General features: G+C 36.9%; 1 protein-coding gene across 3 annotated transcripts in view; it reads left to right on the top strand.

Annotated features, from left to right (window-relative positions):
- The window catches only part of POT1 (protection of telomeres 1), a 49,737-nt gene that overhangs the window by 18,624 nt on the left and 10,743 nt on the right, over positions 1-20,370 (top strand). For all 3 annotated transcript variants that reach the window (XM_053462110.1, XM_053462111.1, XM_053462112.1), the window contains 7 exons: positions 4,042-4,197; positions 10,882-11,051; positions 12,014-12,102; positions 14,627-14,683; positions 17,718-17,874; positions 19,306-19,514; positions 20,095-20,227. In XM_053462110.1, coding sequence (XP_053318085.1) covers positions 4,042-4,197; positions 10,882-11,051; positions 12,014-12,102; positions 14,627-14,683; positions 17,718-17,874; positions 19,306-19,514; positions 20,095-20,227 — 971 coding nt within the window. The remainder of the gene's footprint in view (positions 1-4,041; positions 4,198-10,881; positions 11,052-12,013; positions 12,103-14,626; positions 14,684-17,717; positions 17,875-19,305; positions 19,515-20,094; positions 20,228-20,370) is intronic.

Raw genomic sequence — 20,370 nt, 5'->3', positions numbered from 1 at the left:
TGGTTTTTAACATGCTGTTTTCCACCAAGCATCCACACACGTCGCAGGATCCATTATCCCCTGCTTTTAAATCAAAGAACGGAAAGGTTGAAATCTTACTGATGAGCTCCAGTGATTTCATATTCACAATTTATCAAGTTTACCAAACCTAAGTGTAGCTCTAACAGTTATATAATAAAACATGACTTTTTCCTCTCTAGTCTTGTTTAGCTAGTAATTTACTAGCTACTGTAACCACTGTAATAAAAATAATGCTTTAGAAGCATGACATATTTATAAATTAAATGATCCAATACTTAATTTAGGAAAGACAATATGTTTGAAATCAAATAGATTTCTTTATGTGCAATTTCATTGGTAGTTTTCATAGCTTTTTTCCACCCAAATGTGTGTGCCTGTGTGTAAAAAAAATAAATAAATAAATAAATAAAATTTTATATATATATATATATATATATGCATACCCACCCTTGTCTCAAGCACTCATCATCCCTTTTTCTTTATTTTTGTGCTAGGGGTCTGAAATTGTAGTTATAATTACATAGTTACATAGTTATATAGGCTGAAAAAAGACATGCGTCCATTTGATTCCGGTTTCCTTTGCTTTAGATGAAATCTCCTTTCTTCCAGTCTAAATGCATGACCACGTGTCCTGTGCATAGTCCTGTTTATGAACAGATTTTCACACAATGGTTTGTATCGGCCCCGAATATATTTATATAATGTTATCATATCCCCTCTGAGGCGCCGTTTTTCTAAACTAAACAGATTTAAATTTGTTAACCTTTCTTCATAATTATAGTGCTCCATTCCTTTTATTAATTTTTTAGCTCGCCTCTGCACCCTTTCTAGTGCTATGATATCCTTCTTAGAATAGGTGCCCAAAATTGCACAGCATATTCAAGATGTGGCCTTACCATTGATTAATACAGAGGCAAAATTATATTTTTATCCCGCGAATTGATGCCCCTTTTTATACATGACAATATACCTTACTGGCCTAAGCAAATGCTGACCGACATTGCACATTGTTGCCTAGTTTGTTGTCTATAACAATTCCCAAATCCTTCTCATTTGTCGTTACCCCTAATTCACTACTGTTTAGGGTTGCTTGTGCAACCCCTACCCCGAAGTGCATAACTTTACATTTATCTACATTGAATTTCATATGCCATTTGTGTGCCAAGTCCCCCAGTCTATCTAGATCCCTCTGCAGCACTGTAATATCCTACTCACACTGTATTACTTTGCCTAGTTTAGTGTCATCTGCAAACACAGAAACATGACTTTCAATGTCTATTACCAGGTCATTTATAAATATGTTGAATAAAATTGGTCCCAGAACAGAACCCTGAGGGACACCACTTACCACTTTTGACCAGCTTGAAAATTTACCATTTATAACAACTCTCTGTTCTCTATCTCTAAGCCAATGTTCTACCCAAGAACAAGAATTTGTATCTAGACCAATTTCTTTCAGCTTGAATACTAACCTATTGTGTGGAACCGTTCAAACGCCTTGGCAAAAATCAAGTAGATTACACCCACTGCCACACCCTGATCTACACTTCTACTTACTTCTTCGTAGAATGCAATTAAATTAGTTTGACAAGACCTATGTTTCATAAAACCATGCTGATTTTTGCTAATACTGTTCTTCCCAATGAATTCTTGAATATTATCCCTAAACACTTCAACTACTTCCCCAACCACAAGCTCACAGGTCTGTAATTTCAGGGCATATGTTGTATATACTTCTCCTCTCTCAAACCAATACCACCAATTGATATGCGTGGAGAATAATCCGCTCTGCGTTGTGTATTAATGATAAATGTAATACCCCTTGTTACCTCCTCCAAGAACTAACATATAACCGTATCCCCTTTTCCAGATAATATATATGTCTAGTTCTACTAAGGTTTTCTACCCGATATTACAATAAAACAGCCAACCCAAGATTCTTACCAGAGAGAGAGCTTTAATTAGAATCTGCCCAGATTAATGTTACAGCAAAGACAAAACCAGAGTTACAGTGATATACAGATGACAATCATTCATACCACTCACAAACATCCCATCTATCTAATATCTGCTGCTAAGTGTGTATGCTGTGTGGGTGATGTGCCGAGGGTGAGACTCTCCAATCCAGTCTCCTTTTCTGTGTGTTTCTACAATGTCTTTTTAAGGGATTTCTCTATTGATGTGTAAATGAGGTCCCTGTCCTGTGTTCCCAAGACCCCACCGTGTGATGTTATTGACTTGCTATGTTTCCCATGCCTATCTCCCGGTGATGCATTTCCTTCCTTCTCTACATAGTATGTAGGTGTGAAATCTTCTTACAGCTGTCTTTCCTGTTACTTCCCCCCTAAGTGGCTTGCAGCTATCATACATACATATATACACACATAAACTTAATCAAGCACATATTAATTACAGATATACATACTTTGTATTTACCCCAACACATAGTTTGAACCCTTTTTGAATATAGGAACCATATCTGGCTTCCTCCAATCCTCTGGTACAATTCCTGAAAAAAAAGAATCCCGAAAGATTAGAAACAGAGGTTCACTTATTTCCTGACTCAGCTCCTTAAGTACTCGTGGGTGAATACCGTCAGGCCCCGGAGCTTTGTTAATATTAACTTTCTTTAGTTGCTGCAGCACCTTGTCCTGAGCCATCCAATCACAGTTTGATTGCAAATTATTTTCCAGTAGTCCTATATATATCCATTGCCATAGGTTCCTCCTTAATATATACTGAGGAAAAATAGTTATTTAAAGTTTCTGCTTTTTCCTGGTCCTCCTTAATCAACACTCCCATCTCTGTTTTTATTGAACCTACGTTTTTTAGAATTTATGTACTTAAAGATTTTTTTGGGGTTAGTTTTGCTCTCTTTGGCAATCACTCTCTTATTTTCTAGTTTAGCTCATCTAATCACCTTTTTGCATGCTTTATTGGCTTCCTTATATCTTATATAGGATGCCTCTGATTTGTCTGATTTAAATGCTGTAAAAGCCATTTTCTTATATTTAATTTTCTGCTTAACGTCCCCACTAAGCCACATTGGTTTCAATTTGTTTCTTTTATATTTATTTCCTAGTGGTACATACTGAGAAGTGTACCCTGCTAATATTTGTTTGAAAATACTCATTTTTTCCTCAGTGTTTTTATCACTGAAGAGTTTATGCCAGCCAATAAGTTGTAAAGCTGTAAAGTTGTAAATTGGCCTTCTTAAAATTATACGTTTTAGTATTCCTCATGGGCAATTTCTTTTTTGTTTATTTCAAAAGACACCATATTATGATCACTATTTCCCAAGTGCTCCCCCACTTGAATGTTAGACAAAAGATCAACATTGTTTGTTATCACCAGATCCAGACAAGAATCCTTTCTAGTTGGTGCTTGTACCAGTTGTGACATGAAGGTGTCATTTAACAGGTTCACAAACCTGAATCCCCTTGCTTTCTCACAATAACGGATTTAAAATAAAATGCTATGTGCTCAGTACAAGATAATAGATTTGACAAGGGAGTTTGACATTGGGATGTCCAAACACTCTCAGTACCCTTAAAGCTCAGATTCTGTCTCTAAATAGGAGAAAGAGTGATCAAATAGGTAGATTATTGGTTTACTGCAGGGTGAGCTTCTCAAACTAACCTCATTTATGATTTTGACTCTGTAATTAGAATGATAGACCAGGGAGAAGGAGTATGTATAGCTTTTTGAGATTTCAGTAAGACTCAATATATTAGAGTTTGGATTTTAGTAGTTGAATGGGTTGTAGTTAATGGTGTATATTCAGAGAAAGGTAAAATTATTGTGCAAGTAATGACTGAATCATATATTGATCACTGTGTCCCTATTTGCTCTTGATTACCCTATTTGGGACTGATCTACTAGTACCTCGCCTAGTTATTATTCCTGCATACTGGTCTCCGCTCCTCACCTGTCGCTCCTGACCGACCCTGACACATTTGTCATGTTCTGTATAACAAACCCTCATGCCTGAAACCTACATATATGTTTTTTTATTTGTAGGTGTGGGATGGTACCAAGTGTGTGTCCCCTACCTGGAAGGTTTGTGTTGAAGAAGAGGCCATTGAAGGTGACAGGGATTTCATCCGCCAGCTGCAAAATCTGACAGTGGATATTTTGGTTTATGATAATCATGTGGAAACTGCAAAATCCATAAAGGTAATATCCCATGGTAATACTTTAAGTAAGTCTTTTTTTGTTTGTGCAAGTATTGCTAATGCTGTTTACAGAGAGTTAATCACATAGATGTGTCCACCACTAGATAGGACAGCACAAACAGCTCACTTTGTCGTCCAGCTTTACTTGACAGTAAACGAAAATAGAGAATATTACAAAGATTAATTAACAGCTGTCACCATCTGAAAGAAGTAACATTGAAGAATGTGACATTTTCACATGGTCCATTTACTTAACCCCTTAAGGACAATGGGCGGTCCCTAAAGCCATTAAAAACAATGCATTTTGAGCCCGTACATGTATGGGCTTTGTCATTAAGGGGTTAAACCAAACAACATTACCATACCCCCCAAAGGTATTGTTTATGTCATGAGGTCTGTTATCATCAACTCCTAAAGATAGCTATAAGTCCAGTCATCCATGTCTACAATATCAGGAATGTCCAGGCAGAGATATTGGAGGTTTCACCGCCAGTATTTGTCTACAGTAACAATCGGTCAATTCTAATATGCTTTTAATTTTATGTTGTATGTCAATGTCTAATGTTGCAATGTTTTTCTTTTTGTCAAGTAAGGGTATCCAAGCAGTTCATACGAAAGAGGTGATAACTTAACTTTGAGCAGTGCTAGAGATGGGGGATCTGAATGTATCCACTGGTAGAGAATGGGTTTTCTAGCTGCTCCTAGGATAACTTGTGTGAGCTTGCTACGTATTGGGAAAGGGCCTGTGTAACAGCAAGGACCGGCAATTGCGGGGAGAGCGTAGTCAAGGGACATTTTAAACTTAAACCAAACCTCTTCACAGCCTCCCAAAAGTTTTGAATGACGGGGCATGTCCACATAGAATGATATAGATCAGCGTCCCCACTACGGCATTTGGGCAGTCTGCGGTGTCTTGTAGACCCATACACATCAGACGTACTGGCGAATAATAGGCATAATGTCCTATCTTAAGGTGCATTTCATAATATGATGCATAGAGTAAGATCCTAAAGACCTTCACCATAGCTTAGGCAATATCACTTGGTTCTACATTAGGGAAGTGTTAAAGCCAGGTGTGTACCCCCTTAGGGAACAAGATCGCTTCAGTTTCTGATTTAAGAAGGGCATATTTGTGCTTAATTTTAAGAAAGTAATATATTATAATGGTATTTCTCTGTTTTCACTTGTGAGAGTGTTTAAGTTATATCCCTCCATAATAATAGAGTATAGTAAAAAAAAGATTTCACCCAAAAAAAACAAACAAAAAAAATGGTTAAAATATATTGTATACTAAATACCATAGAACTCCCTCCTGTGCTGCAGTAATGAAATAGCGTCTTATAAATCGGATGTAATGCTTTTCACTGTGATTGTGTGTAGGATATAAATTATATAATAGAGAACACTATCAAAAAGATACCCGTCTCTTTGAGATATTCTGAACAGCAGTGTGATGGTGGCAAATGGAGAAAATGGAGACATGCCTTCAGTCAGCAAGAAACAACATAGGAAGCAGATATGATGTCATCATCTCATGACCGCACTGGAACCAGAAAGAAGGGTTAAACCCTTTAACCCCTTCAGTCCCCTATGGACATACCGATATGTCCAAAAAATGCATCCCTGCCGCTGCACAGGAGATCAGGCTGTCGTTTGACTGCCTGGACTCCCCCCTAACAGCAGAAGCCGGCATTGCCCTAAGAGGACCTCCTAACCGTTTTTTTTTTAATATATATATATATATATATATAAAAAAAATACAACAACAATTAATAAAAGATATATTTTTTAAAAAAACCCTTACATCCCATTGCCGCCCTAGCACAACATCTACCCAATATAACCCTCCTGCCCCTGTTCACAACCCCCAAACCCGTTAAGCCATAAGCATTAAATTCTACAAAAAATGTACACCTTATAGTATGTTCCCTATAAGTGCTGGGAAACTATGCAGAATCTATATAAATTAGGTACACCTGAATTGATAAACTTGGAGGGGATTTTCCATCACTTTACCTAATTTTATGAAGATTCAGAGGGAAAATGTAAAAAAAAAAAAAAATAGGTGTTTTTTTCTAATTTTCGCTAGTTTTTACTAAATTTCTCATTCTAAATTTTCAGCTAATCATCCAACTATGGTATCAAAAGAAAGCTCTATCTCTCCTTGAAAAAACAATATATAGTTTACATGGGTACACTATTAGCAGGAAAAGAGAATAATCGCTGAACCGACACAGCGCAAAAATGGCAAAATTGCTCCGGGACGTGAGGTACCAAAAATTCCTGGGATTGAAGGGGGACCAAGCTGTTTTTTGTGTTTTTTTTGGGGGTTTTTTTCTTTTTGTACCCTTTCGTGACCAAGGCTGTTTTAACACTTTTGCGGTAAGCGTTTTCAGCTGTAATTTTCATCTCTCCCATTTAGTGTACCCACGCATGTTATATATTGTTGTTTTTTTTTTCAGGACAAGAAAGGCTTTCTTTAGATGTCGTTATTTTGATTCTATCGTATAATTTACTATAAGAATATAAAATATGAAAAATTGTGGAAAAAGGGCACCTTTTCTCACATTTGTTTGAAAATTATTTTACTCCTCTAGGCATAGGTTTGTCAGTTTATTTCTAGGGGAATGGGCCACGTTTGGGGCATGCACAATTCCGTTTTTCAACTTAAAATTTTGACATGTTGAAAATTCTGCCCTATGTCCTATTTGAGACGACTTTGAAGCGGGCCAATTCAATTTACCTGTGTGGCCCCTCTCCCAGACATCGAGGCATTCCTGCAACACCGTTGAAAGTTCTGAGGTGCCTTACAAGTCAATTGTCGTTAACTGACTCTTTTTTCATGACGTGCCTGGCACGTTGATTGTTCAGGGCTTAATGCCATGACGTGCCAGGCACATTATCTGATACACCTTGATGAAGCCACTTAGGAGATGAAACACGTGGTAGAAAGAGGGTTCTTTTTAGCTTGGTCTGAGAACTGATTGTGAATAGAGCCTTTTCCACCTGTTTATCACATGGTATGAAAATTGTTCTGTAAAGGAACGTGTAAGGCAGGGCTTGACAAATTTGTTTTGAATCTAGGAGCCAGGATTTTTTTTTTTGCCCTGCACTCGCACTTTGCCCTGCACTCGCACTTTGCCCTGCACTCGCACTTTGCCCTGCACTCGCACTTTGCCCTGCACTCGCACTTTGCCCTGCAAGTATATTACTAGTTGGTATTGATTCTTTGTGCAAGGCTATTAACATGTAGTGATTACCATGTTGGGGAGCATGTCTAAACTCATGTTCATATAGTCAATCAGCAAACCATGGAAAATTAGGAGGCAAACTTACTTGAAGTCAAAATATAAGCTAATGGGTTTGTGCCCACAGAGGGCAACAATGCAAATCGAGATGCCAACACTGAAATTTAGCACTCTGAAGATGCTATATTGTGTATTTATGCATATTACGTAAAGGTTTATAAACTAAGTGTACTTCAAACCAACATCAACCACAGCACGTGCATTGCTTCTCAATAGTTCCTGTTGATATTTTTTATTGCTGTGGATGTCATCTGACATTTAGCATGTTGGTCTGTCCATTATTGACAAGTAATGCAATGCATCTATTGTACATCTATAAGTACATAAAGCACAGTGCCTTGTAGATTGTGAGGGTCTGTCTGTGAATTTAGGGTAAATAATGTATGTTAAAAAGGTTATTAATACATATTGGATAAAGCAGTACAATGTGCAACCCAATCACACCAGTTTTGGAACAGCCAAATATTTTTTGAAGTGATAATGTTTTATATATATATATATATATATATATATATATATATATATATATATATATATATATATATGACTTTAAGTATTTTCCATGCCTCACATTGTAAAGAGTTACAACTTTTGCTATGCGGGCTCTGCTTCTCTGTTACTAGCAAAATAAAGTATGTTGCAAAATCAAAGGTTCGTTCATGAGTCTGCTCTGATAACGTCTTTTCTTTTTGGAATTTGTACAGATGGCCATGAACAGGGCCTCTGGTTCTCCATGGTGCAGGAAACCAAAGCAGAAAAAGTTATAATTTCTATAAACTTAACTATGTCTATATAGTTCACAAAAAGGTTATGGAGCTACTACTCATATTGAACTCTTATATGGGCCAAATTGTAACCTCTAATTGTAAATAGTCTGGCACCCATTTATTTTTTGTGGCTCCGTCACTTAAGCAGTGTATTAGAACTTGCATACAAAGGTGTGTGTATATAGATATATATAGATATATATATAGATAGATAGATATAGATATATATATAAAAAAACCAATAATATGCTATTGCACTCCAAACCAATTCTGTTGTAGCCTGGTGCTAGGTAACAAGGCAACAAGACCCCTGATGAAAGTGAAATAAAGACTGAAACAATGACCTGCAAAAGAGGAATTTGTATTTATTGGAAAAAGACATAGAGTGCTGGTAACTATCCATAGACTGTGTATATATATATATATATATATATATATATATATATATATATATATATATATAGATATATATCACAAAAGTAAGTATACTCTAGAGACCTGCGCGGGACTGCTTTTTTAATCCAGCTTCCGCTCCCACACCCGCTGATTTTTTGTCCAATCCCGCCCACTCCCGCAACATGTGTGCCCAATCCCGCCACATTTGTGGTCAATTCCGCCAGCTCCCGCCACAAATCACGCCCACCTCCTTCCCTGAACTGCAGATTTCTTGCGCAGTCTCGCAAGGCTGCCTTCGAGTTGCTCCCTCACAGCGTCTCTTCTCTTGCTCCACCCAGGAACACAGCGGAGTCACGGGAAGTGACATCACATCACATGACTCCGCTTTGTTCCTGGGCAGAGCAAGAGAAGATACACTGTTGCTTCACAGGTTGCCACTGGTGTCCTCTTCCACTCCTCCATGACGACATCACGGAGCTGGTGGATATTAGAGACCTTGGTCTCATCGGACCACAGGACATGGTTCCAGTAATCCATGTCCTTAGTCTGCTTGTCTTCAGCAAACTGTGGCCTTCCTTGTGCATCATCTTTACAAGAGGCTTCCTTCTGGGAGGACAGCCATGCAGACTAATTTGATGCAGTCTGCATTGTGTGGTCTGAGCACTGACAGGCTGCAGCACTCATACGTCTATTTCCCAAAGACAATCTCTGGATATGACGCTGAGCACGTGCACTCCACTTCTTTGGCCGACCATGGCGAGGCCTGTTCAGAGTGGAACCTGTCCTGAGCAAACCGCTGCAGCTCAGTTTCAGAGTCTTGGCAATCTTCTTATAGCCCAGGCCATCTTTATGTAGAGCAACAATTCTTTTTTTCAGATCCTCAGAGAGTTCTTTGCCATGAGGTGCCATGTTGAACTTCCAGTGACCAGTATGAGATAGTGTGAGTGCGATAACACCAAATTTAACACACCTGCTCCCCCTTCACACCTGAAACTTTGTAACACTAACGGGTCACATGACACCTGGGAGGGGAAATGGCTAATTTGGCCCAATTTAGACATTTCCACTTAGGGGTGTATTCGCTTTTGTTGCCGAGGTTTAGACATTAATGGCTGTGTGTTGAGTTATTTTGAGGGGACAGCAAATTTAGACCAATATACAGGCTGTACACTCACTACTTTACATTGTAGCATTTCTTCAGTGTTGCCACATGAAAAGATATAATAAAATAAAAACAAAAATGTGAGGGGTGTACTCACTGGCCCCTTTTATTAGGTACACCTTGCTAGTACCAGTTGAACCCCCTTCTGCTTTCAGAACTGCCTTCATTCTTCGTGGCATGAATTCCTCAGAGATTTTGGTCCATATGGATGTGATGGCATCATGTGGTTGCTGCAGGTTTGTCGGCTGCACATCCATGATACAAATCTCGTGTTTCCACCACATCGCAAATCCCATAATTTGTAGCAGTTGTTGGTTGTTCAGATTCCACAGCACTGTACAACAAAGTTATAAAAATATATTTTAGCAAACATATAGGTTATCTATTATAGGACAGGATACTTCCCTGAATCCTACAATTTTAGTCTAATTAATAGTGTCTACGCATTGAATAAAAACATGATTTTTATATGAAACCCCTATTTGGGAGTTTGCCTGCTTAGTTTTCTGTTTGGTTCAGGCAGCTCTTATAAGGGTGGGGTGTTGAGAAGGGAGATAACATAAATTAACACATGTATACATTATGGAAAATAAAGGACATCTTTTCTCTTTGCTCTGTCAAGACAGGAAATGCATTTTCACAACTTTATAAAATTATTTTTTCTTTGTGTAGTTTAATTGAATAATTATAAGGATTTGAAGTGAGACGATGCTGCCCCTTTGTGGTGTAAAAAATTAAAAACAGATGTCTGCTGTAGAATCCTGTAACATTGTTGTGTGTATATATCAGTGATGTAAAAATGTAGAATATCTTTCTATTTATCTGACTACCAGATTAAAATTATTTGGTATATGTTTTGAAATGCCATTAGTTCCATACACTATTTTCTATATTACTTAGGATTCTCTAGGTTTACTGTTTTAATCAAATATAGTACATCTCTATAAATACATTTTTATATTTGTTGACTTGAGAAGTTTCTTTTGCACAGTTTTGTTTGCCATACTACAAAAATGGTAACATTTTAAATATATTCTATTTCCCTTGTTTAGATTGGAAGCTACATTGTAATTCATAGTGTTCATACGAAGCTGCATACAGTCAACAGTGGAAATCAACCAAATGGGTCATATCTGGAATTTTATCTGCATGGGGGTACTTCTTATGGTCGAGGAATTACCGTTCTTCCAGAAAATAATTATGATGCCCAAACACTACAGAAGTAAGTGTTCCTGAATTAGATTTTGTTGTTCTACCTGTTAACACATTTTTAAAGACCATTTCATAGGAAACTTTTTTTTTATTTCTTTAAAACGCATCACATTTAATTACTTGAACAAAAGTAATATTTTGCATTCAGTGAAGATGTGTATGTATGAATAAAAAAGTTTATTTTTTTCATCCACATTTGGAGTATGTCCTGGTCTTACAATAGCATTTTCCACATTATGTGAATTGTATCTTTACATTTCCAGGCAAGATGCCTGAGAAATACCAAAGCAATACTAGGAGAATAATTTCTTAATTTCCGCTCAGTCATCAGGAAGGCTCGCTGATGTCCACAAAAAAAACTTAAGCTGAAGTTTGTCTCTAACTTCATTTATCAGATGATTTTAGGGATATTGCGTCAAGACGAGTTGAGAAATTACATTTTAGTTTACTCAGTGTGCTAAAATGAGCTTAAGATGTTTTTTTTTATGTGTAAGACAGTGTCACACAATTTGTATCATAATGGGACATATGATCTCAGATTTAGGCCTGTGTTTAGTGTGTCAAACAAGTCAATATGTCTGAATTCCCATATCTTTCTTTTTCTTGCTCTCCTGAGATCTAATTTAAACATAATAACGTTCATAACTGTTATACTGTGATTTTCGCTTTTAAAGTGCTGGTGTGTCAATCCTCGTATTGTTAATTGTAAAGCAGTGAGTAACCATCTTCTTCGGTGGTTGCCGAGTATCCTCCTGTTGGCCATTGTATATATTATTTTTAGTGCTAGCGTTTACTGTGGGGTACTAATACCTTGCATGTACTTTGCCCCAAATCTTAAAGAATCCCAGCGTTTTCACAAGTAAAAAGAAGAAATCCAAACAATACATACACAAAAATAGATATGGAAAATGTATTTAGAAAGAAGCAAAAACATGAGATTTGTTTTTAAATTTAACTGTGTTTTATGTAAAGATTTCTAGAGTCTGTGGATAAGAAGGACTTTCAAAATTTGGAAGATATGTCATCTTGTGAATCAGCAGATGTGTTCAAAACACCATTAGGTAATCAAATTATTTTAAAACAAAAATCTTTAGAATATATGAATAGATGTTGTTTCTTTTGTTCTCTTTGCCAGGAGTGCTGGATAATAAAGAGGCGCATCATTCAAGTTTGACAAAATACTTGTATGTTGCATTAAGATATACGTAGTGCAAGTTATTTTCATCTTCTCATCAGCTATCGTTAATTAAATCCATTTATTAAAACTAGTTACACTGTGCATTCTCTATTTTCATTCAGTGTAGTATTATGATGTTTTGATTTAAAGATGACTACTTTACTCTTGGGATTTGTGATCTGGTGACTGAAATAAAACCTTAATTGAATACAGTGATTAAACCCATAATGTTTTGTTATTTATGGTACGTCTCATGCTATAGCATCATATAGCATAACACAAAATAAGACAGTTCCCCTTAGATACTAGAGCTACTTTAGTGATCGGTGGCTAACACCATTTTCCTAGTGCAGCTTACAAGAAACAATGTGAGGGTTTTAGGTACCGATTGTTCTATAGTGATTGCTGATAGTTTTCTAATGTTCATTTAGTTTCGAGTAAAGCATAGATTAAAACATTAAGTTGTGGTTTTTCTTTTGGACCACCATAATTATTTTCACTGCACATTAAATGTGAACATTCAATTAAACATTTTGTTGGCGTACAATTTTGTTGGCGTCAAATAACCTTTTGTGCGCAGGATGTTAAAGCAAATAAAATCTTTTCATGTCCATACTTGATTAGACAGAAAAATCAAACAAACTGAATGTGTTTTACAAGATAAGATAACATTGTTTTGTAGCAAGTGGCTCTCTGCATGAATGTCATGTTACAATCCTGAAGTTACAGTAGTTTGTTGAAATTGAATGTGTCCTTTTATCAGGTGCTAATCAGTGTGCTTTAATGATAAGGAAACAAAGTGCAGGCTTCTGGCAAAATGGTGGCATTTTCGCTGTGCCTCTTATAAAGGTTATTTATAATACCATGATTAATACATTTAAGACTTGCTCAGGTAATCTTTTGGAAGGTGGCACACTTGCTGTAACATTTTGTACATGATTTTATTTTTAAAGCTATGTATTGCATTGCAAGTTGTTATGCTACTAATAACCATTGACTACATTGTGTAAAGTCCATACACCTTGTTTTCGGCAATGTAACAATATTTATTCAGAAGCTAAACAAACAAACAGTACACATACAAATTAATATAAGACGGTATATTCTGTTACCAAACTGTCCATGCTGCCTTCTAGCTTTTTGCGGTTAGACCTCCAAACTTGTAAAATTGGTGTGCCCAATGTGTCAATGATTACATAGGGCCCTTCCTAATTTGCATGCCAGGGAGAATGTTTGCAAAACAGAGTTTGAGTTGTAGATACAATTTTACAATCATATTTGAGGGAAATTCAGAACCAGTTTCTTTAGATTGGCGTGGCCACTAATGTCTGGCCAGATGCTTTCTGAGGAATCGGATGCAATGGATGCCACAGGACTCGAAACAAAATCCCCTAGGATAACAGGCTTTCCCCCTCTTGTGTGTCTCCACAAAACATTATTACAAAGGTCCACCAAGATTCATTCTGTTCTCATTAAATCTGCATCTGGTATCGTGACGTCAGTGTTCTTACTTTGTCAGAAAGCTCAGCTCTGTAATTTTACATCACCATGACTCTTACATGAGAATCTTGTCAGGGTCATCCTTCCTATTGCATAGTTAAGAGGCTGAAAAATCACCCATGACTGGATTTGTTAAATAACGCTGAAATCTTTTGAGGAGATCCTTTCCTGAACTGTGGTAAGTAAGAAATTTGGGGAGGAATAGCTCTAGTGATGTACTCTAGGTCCTCTGGCAGGTGTTCTCACTGGACCATTCCTAATTAGGCCTCTAGCTTTCCCCTTGGTGATCTTGGAAACAAATTAAATCAAAGCAGCTTACAATAAATTTGAAAAATACATTGAAATACTTTAAAGGAAAGAAAATAAAATAACATTCTATTGGGATATGTGCAAAATGTATTAATAAAAAATACAAACTTTAAAAAAGTGTACCAATACCCTTTAGCCCTAACTTTGCATTATAACAGTATTTTTCATAAAAACCTTTCCTGCACTCATCTAATAATTATTTTTGTTTTGTATGTTTCTATGATTTCCATAGAAGACCCTTCTTGTCCTCAAACAACTCTGATATGCGTGGGTATGTCAAATACGGAAAATAGAAAACTGATTTTATTAAACGTATGGCAAAAAAAAACCCTCCAGACTTTATAGTATTATAGTACACACTCCTGGTCCCAGAGAGGTTAACATATTTAAATCTGTTCTGTTCAGGGAAACAAACAATAAAAACATTAAGACAATGCTGAAAATACCTGCTACAAGTTATTTGCTTGTGTGTGTGTATATAAATTGAATGGGGTATGTTGTCATGATAACCCGAGTAGGGATAAAAAAAATTAATCACAAGCTATATGAAGACATCTTATGAAGGTGTTATGTTTTTTTCCCTTTAATCTTACATACAGGCCAAGAGTTGTTGCCCTTTGGTGTTCTGGAGAGACACCAGGAGCTCTCTGTGACAGGTATAAGATCATTAATGGATTTAAAGATCACAGTAAAAAGCAGACTGCACAGCAGGTTGTACATTTATCTGAAATAAACTTTTCAAAGTTCTATTGTGGTAGGGCTCCTGTTAGATGATGTAAAGTAATGATGAAGGAACAAGACATACTTTTCTACTATGATTGTTTCTTTAGAAACCAGGCTTGTCTCATTACCTTTCTATAATATAAATTTCATTTTAAATATCACCTAAATTTATCTTATAGCAGTACTGCAAAGATTGTTTGTGATGCTAGTACCCCATTCATGATCCATGTCATGATGATAATATCAGTGTTGTTCACTTCGCCAGTCAGTGGTCGTAATGTTGATCAATGTATACAGGAAAACATGCATAATCATACAAAATATGAATTAGGAAACTTGCTTGCAAATCTGGCATAGTCGTCTAAATCTTTTCTCTCTTGCAAGAGTGTGATATAGTAATAAGCATGTTTCTTGCTATGGTGCAGGAAAGATTTTTCTGTCTTGTAAGACCTTGGGTTGAGGTGGTAGTAAGCAGGCTGTTTGTTATGACGCAAGAACTCTTTTCTATCTTGCAAGAGCTTGGTTTAAGGTGGTAAGAATCAGACTGTTTGTTATGATGCAGGAAAGTTTTTTATCTTGTAAGAGCTTGCCATGAAATGGTAGTAAGTGGGCTGTTTCTTATAATGCAGAAAAGCTTTTCTATCTTGCAAGGGCTTGCTTGGCTTGATGTAGTAAGCAGGCTTTTATGATACAGGAAAGCATTTCTATCTTGCAAGAACTTGGCGTGAGATGTAGTAAGCAGGTTGTTATAATTCAGGAAAACCTTTCTATCTTGCCGGAGCATAGCTTGAGATGGTAGTAAGCAGGCTTTTATGAAGCAAGAAATATTTTCTATTGTGCAAAAGTTTGGCTCGAGATGCTAGTAAGCAGGCTGTTTGTCATATGGTCACTAGTTCATTAACAGGATTGTGCAAAGGACAAAAAGCTATTAGCTAATGAGAGAAGTTTTCACCTAAAGCAGGAGAAAGAGAACAATAAAAACATGGAATTCACTTCGTAGACAGGTAGTGCAATGAAATGGATGACTTGAACCCCTTAAGGACCGATGGCATACCAGGCCTGGCATTAAATGAGCATAGGAAGTGATCAAAAATCGATTTCTTCACCTAAACTGTGTTGCTATAACGCCTCAATATCGATTGCAATTAGCAACACTGAAAGCTGCTGCAGGGGCCGCATGTGATCAATCCCCAGAGCGACAATGTGCGCCATGTACTATAGAGCTAGGGCCCTTTTAAGCAAGCTTTAAGATGACTCGATTTTGTCAATTTATACCTGAAGTACAATTTGTGTGGGAAAAAAACACAAAAAGATACTACATATACTTTGACAAATGCTGGTGATAGAATTAGTCCATGGAAAGTGTTAAAATACCAATATTTGAAATACCCTTGAGTGTCTGGTTTTCAAAAACATACAGTTTGGCCAGGTTTAAAGATTTTCCAAATAGGACATGGGGGCAGGATGACCAGAATTGGGAAAAAAAAATTGTTTTGAAATAACAAAACGCTACTTGTACTTATTGCCTTATAACAAGCTCAGGACAAATATTAGCAGGTTTTCCTTGTAGATGAGTAACATTTTTCATCATATTTTTATTTATTTTCTTATATTAAATTAGATGATATGATCAGAATAATGGTATGTAAACAAATCCCTTACTGTCCTGAAAAAATCAATATATAGCTTGTGTGGGTACAGTGCATGAGAGAGAAGACAAATATAGCTAACCTCAAAATTTTAAAACAGCCTTAGTCTAGAAGGGTACAAAAAGAAGAATAGAGTGTGGCCCCTAAGGGGTGAAAATTGGGCTGAGTTTTAGTATAGCAGAATATACAGGACTATAAATGTTAATAAAAACACGATTAATTATAGCTTGTTTGTCCATTGAGAATTCAGAAAACCAGGAAGATTTTACCTGTCTTCTTGGGAATTGTTTCAATTTGGAACCTTTTGTGTTCGTTTGGATCAACTGGACTCTGGAGCAGTGGAAACGTGTTCTCAGGGGTGATGAATTAGGCTGCATCTGGAAGTCTGATGGGCAAAGTTTGGCGGATGCCCGGAGAAGACTAGACTACCTACCTGTCACCGAATGAACACTCACCGCAGAGGTTCTCAAGCCCTGAGCCTCCCAACAAGGAGTGGAAACCCCAACCTAAGTGGATAGGGACTCTTAACAGTAAAGGAGCCTCAGGTGTAGGCAGGTTAAGTTTGGTACTGAGTGTAATAGGCAATGCACAGACAGGTCCAAAAACTGGAAAAAGTAACCTGTAGGCTGAAATCACAGAAGGAGGACACAGAGTGCCAGGGGTTAATGTGAAATGGATGGTCAGAGGTAGCCAGATTTGGTACGCTAAAAGGGGGTAGCCATACAAGCCAGGGGACGGTACATGGTGCCCGCCTCTTGCAGCTCATCACTGTCACGCCTACCTGCGTACCATACCAGATCCAGTTAAGTCTGCGTTGTTTGGGACCATCAGGTGGCTATCTGCCGGCAACGGGGTTCCTATGACGTGACGCTACCGGAATGTTGTATAGGGCATGCTGTAAAAATTGGTAGATAAGTAATAATGTTTGTTCCGGTGAAGGGTAATATTTATGCTAAAACATACAAAGACATTTTAGACAATTGTATGCTTCTTACTTTGTGGTGCCAGTTTGGGAAATGCCCTTTCTTTTCCAGTATGATGGTTCCTCTGTGCAGAGGAGCTGAGGGGCCTACACAGAACCTTGGCCTTAACAGTACCAAACACCTCACAAATGGTGTATTGTTAGAATGGGCACAAATCCCCAAAATATTTTGGGAAGCCTTCCAAGAAGTTTGGAGGTTGTTAAAGCTACACAGGGTGGTGGGCAACTGCATATTAATGCCCATGGTTTGGGAATTAGATGTACAATAAGCATATCGTGTATATGTGCTTTAAATCTTGGATTTTAATGTCTCTTTTTTTTTTTCTCCTTATTTAGTGCTTCCAGCTCACAGAGATTGGCAGGTAACACCACTCACCACTGTCATTCAAAGCAAAGTTCCCAACAAATATCGTGTTAGAGCACAGTTGCAAAGTTTTGAACCCCAGAACCTCTATCAGTCTTTTAAGCTTCACTGCACTAAATGTAAATCATTGTAAGTATATTTCATCATATATTAAGATCTTTGCAGTATTCAAAGATATTCGAATAAACGTATTGCCTTTTTTTTTTTAAAGAAATTGCAAGTTACGCATTTTGTTTTGTCCAATTTTCAAATCATTTTTCTCAGCTTGTTAAACCTCTTCTTGTCAGTAATGAGTTGTCTCTCTATAAACACTGTTGATACGCATTACTTCAGATACTGAGAACAAGTAAATCAGCTAGAAAGCAAGGAAGAGAAAGTTAGCTCAGTGCAGGGATTCATATATCCAACTGTTAGATGAGAAGAGTTTGCAGTCAGTATTCAGCTAGCCAGTTAGGATATTAGACTGCAAATCTAGTCTGACAAGCCAAAACCTGTACACAAGTATCAAGATAAAAATCAAGCTACTAATTAACAATGTTAGTGGTAAAACCACTGAAGGATAATTAACAAAGCTTCCAGATGTTGATGAGCACAAATTAAGATTTGGGGCATACATTAAGTCAGCTTAAGATGTTGGAGCATTTTACCTAAGCTTATTCCTTTTCTCGGACTTGTTCATTAACCCAAGGGAACGGGTGGGTGCAAGTATGAATGTTTGATGACCAGCAGGGGTCAGAAAAGTAATATTTCTCCACTAGACCACAAGGGGTAAGAGTGGCATTGCAACAGCATCTAGAATCACTGTTGACGATCATTCTCAGAGCATTGAGGGAAAGCAGATGAGGAAAGCCAAGGCAGACATCTGTGCCCCCATAACACCAAGTCTGGTAACCTAGATGATTGTCATATGATAAAAATGTCAAGCACTTTGCGCTAGCCAGGTGAAATAATGGCTTAAAAATTAAAATCATGTTTACATGGAAGTGTTTTTTTAGAGTGTTAAAATATGGTTGTGGCCAATCAGATGCATCCCTGAGATTATTTCATGTAGGATAAGTATCTGCCTGTACTTTGCAGCATTGAGGAGAGCCTTAATCCTGACCAATTCCAGACATGGAGCCCCAAATTTGTGCTTCACTGTTGCCTGCAAACACTTGTACCACTCCCCAGTCCTTCTAAACAAACAACAAACAAACTGCCTTCTGCTACAGCCAAATATTTCCAAATTTGACTCATGAGTCTTGAGCACCTGCTTTTTTGGTACTAATGTCATCCAGCTGATCTCACAAAACATTAGCTAGCAGCAGGATGCCTCTTTAAACATCCCCTTATCCATTGGCTTTAGTTGCTTTCTTAATGCATTCTTGTTTTATGCATTTACACTTTTTTGCCAACCTGTTTCATCTGCAGTTGTATCCCTGATTATTTTATCAGTTGACCAAAAATCACAGAGATTGTGTCATAAGAATTGCTGTTACTATGCTTTTATTTTTCATACATCTTCTTATCAGTTCCTTACACTAATAGACATAATTTCTGACCTTTTTTTGTTATGTATAGGCAAGACGTTCCAGATGAGGATGAAGTAAACATTATTTTTCAAGGCCATGAACAAAATGCCAGTCCAAATCCAAATGTCCTGAATACATCTTGGTATCAATCTGTGGTTTGGGAGACTAACAATCAGAAAAACACACACATTGTTCTTCATTTTGTAAAAAAAAATGACATACAGCAAAATCCAGAAGACACATTAATTATGATAGAAGGTAAAGTATTAAGTGTAGGGTATTTTAGTTCTGATGTTCTCATTGGAGTGCAAAATTTGTGTTATCTTATTGATCATATGGTTATCTTTTTCTAGTATTCTGTATCTGAATGGATAAATTGTAAGATGTACTTCTTATTAAACACCACTTGGTGTCAGTGTGACTGCATGTGAGTTAAAACCTATGCTATGGCTGTGTTTTGTTCATTTAAATATACAGTAGTAACTATTTGTGTTTTGTTACTTTTCTAAATCTTTGAAAATATTGAGTATATTAATAGACACCTGTCAATGATGGGTACATCTCCAATTCCCAGAATGTTTATTGCGAAGAGGAAGTAGTTAGAGTTTTGTTTTTTAGTAACCTTTAAGTTTACAGTTTCAAAAGTGGAATATGGTAATAATACCTTTCCATTAAAAAAAAGGCTTACTGCCCTGTGAACAAAAAGAGGTAGGTTTGCTGATGAATTGCCATAAATATTTTTGCTCTTGTAAGGTATTTAATTTTGTAAAACTAATGTGAAAAAACTTGTTTTAAACACATGTTAATGCTTTAATTTTGGTATCTGTTTGCATATTAGGTGGAACCTTCCAGGATATTTTCAGACTCTCTAGACATTTTGACAGCATAATTCCTGTAAAATGTAATCAAGGAGAGCTAAAGTTAGATCTTTCTGGCCCATTTCTCATCCAAGGCAACAGATGGCATTATGGGTATGTTAAGACCATGTTTCTCTTCAATACTAGCATTAATTGTAATTGCTTAATAGTACATTATATGCATTTATATTTTAAAAATACAGTTATATAAAAAAAAAAAACCCTGAACATTCAAGAAAGTTGCCGAGAAAAATATA

This window comes from Spea bombifrons, chromosome 4, assembly GCF_027358695.1.
Source record: "Spea bombifrons isolate aSpeBom1 chromosome 4, aSpeBom1.2.pri, whole genome shotgun sequence".
In the NCBI taxonomy this organism is placed as follows: domain Eukaryota; kingdom Metazoa; phylum Chordata; class Amphibia; order Anura; family Pelobatidae; genus Spea; species Spea bombifrons.
This window is presented reverse-complemented; position numbering and strand designations above follow the sequence as displayed.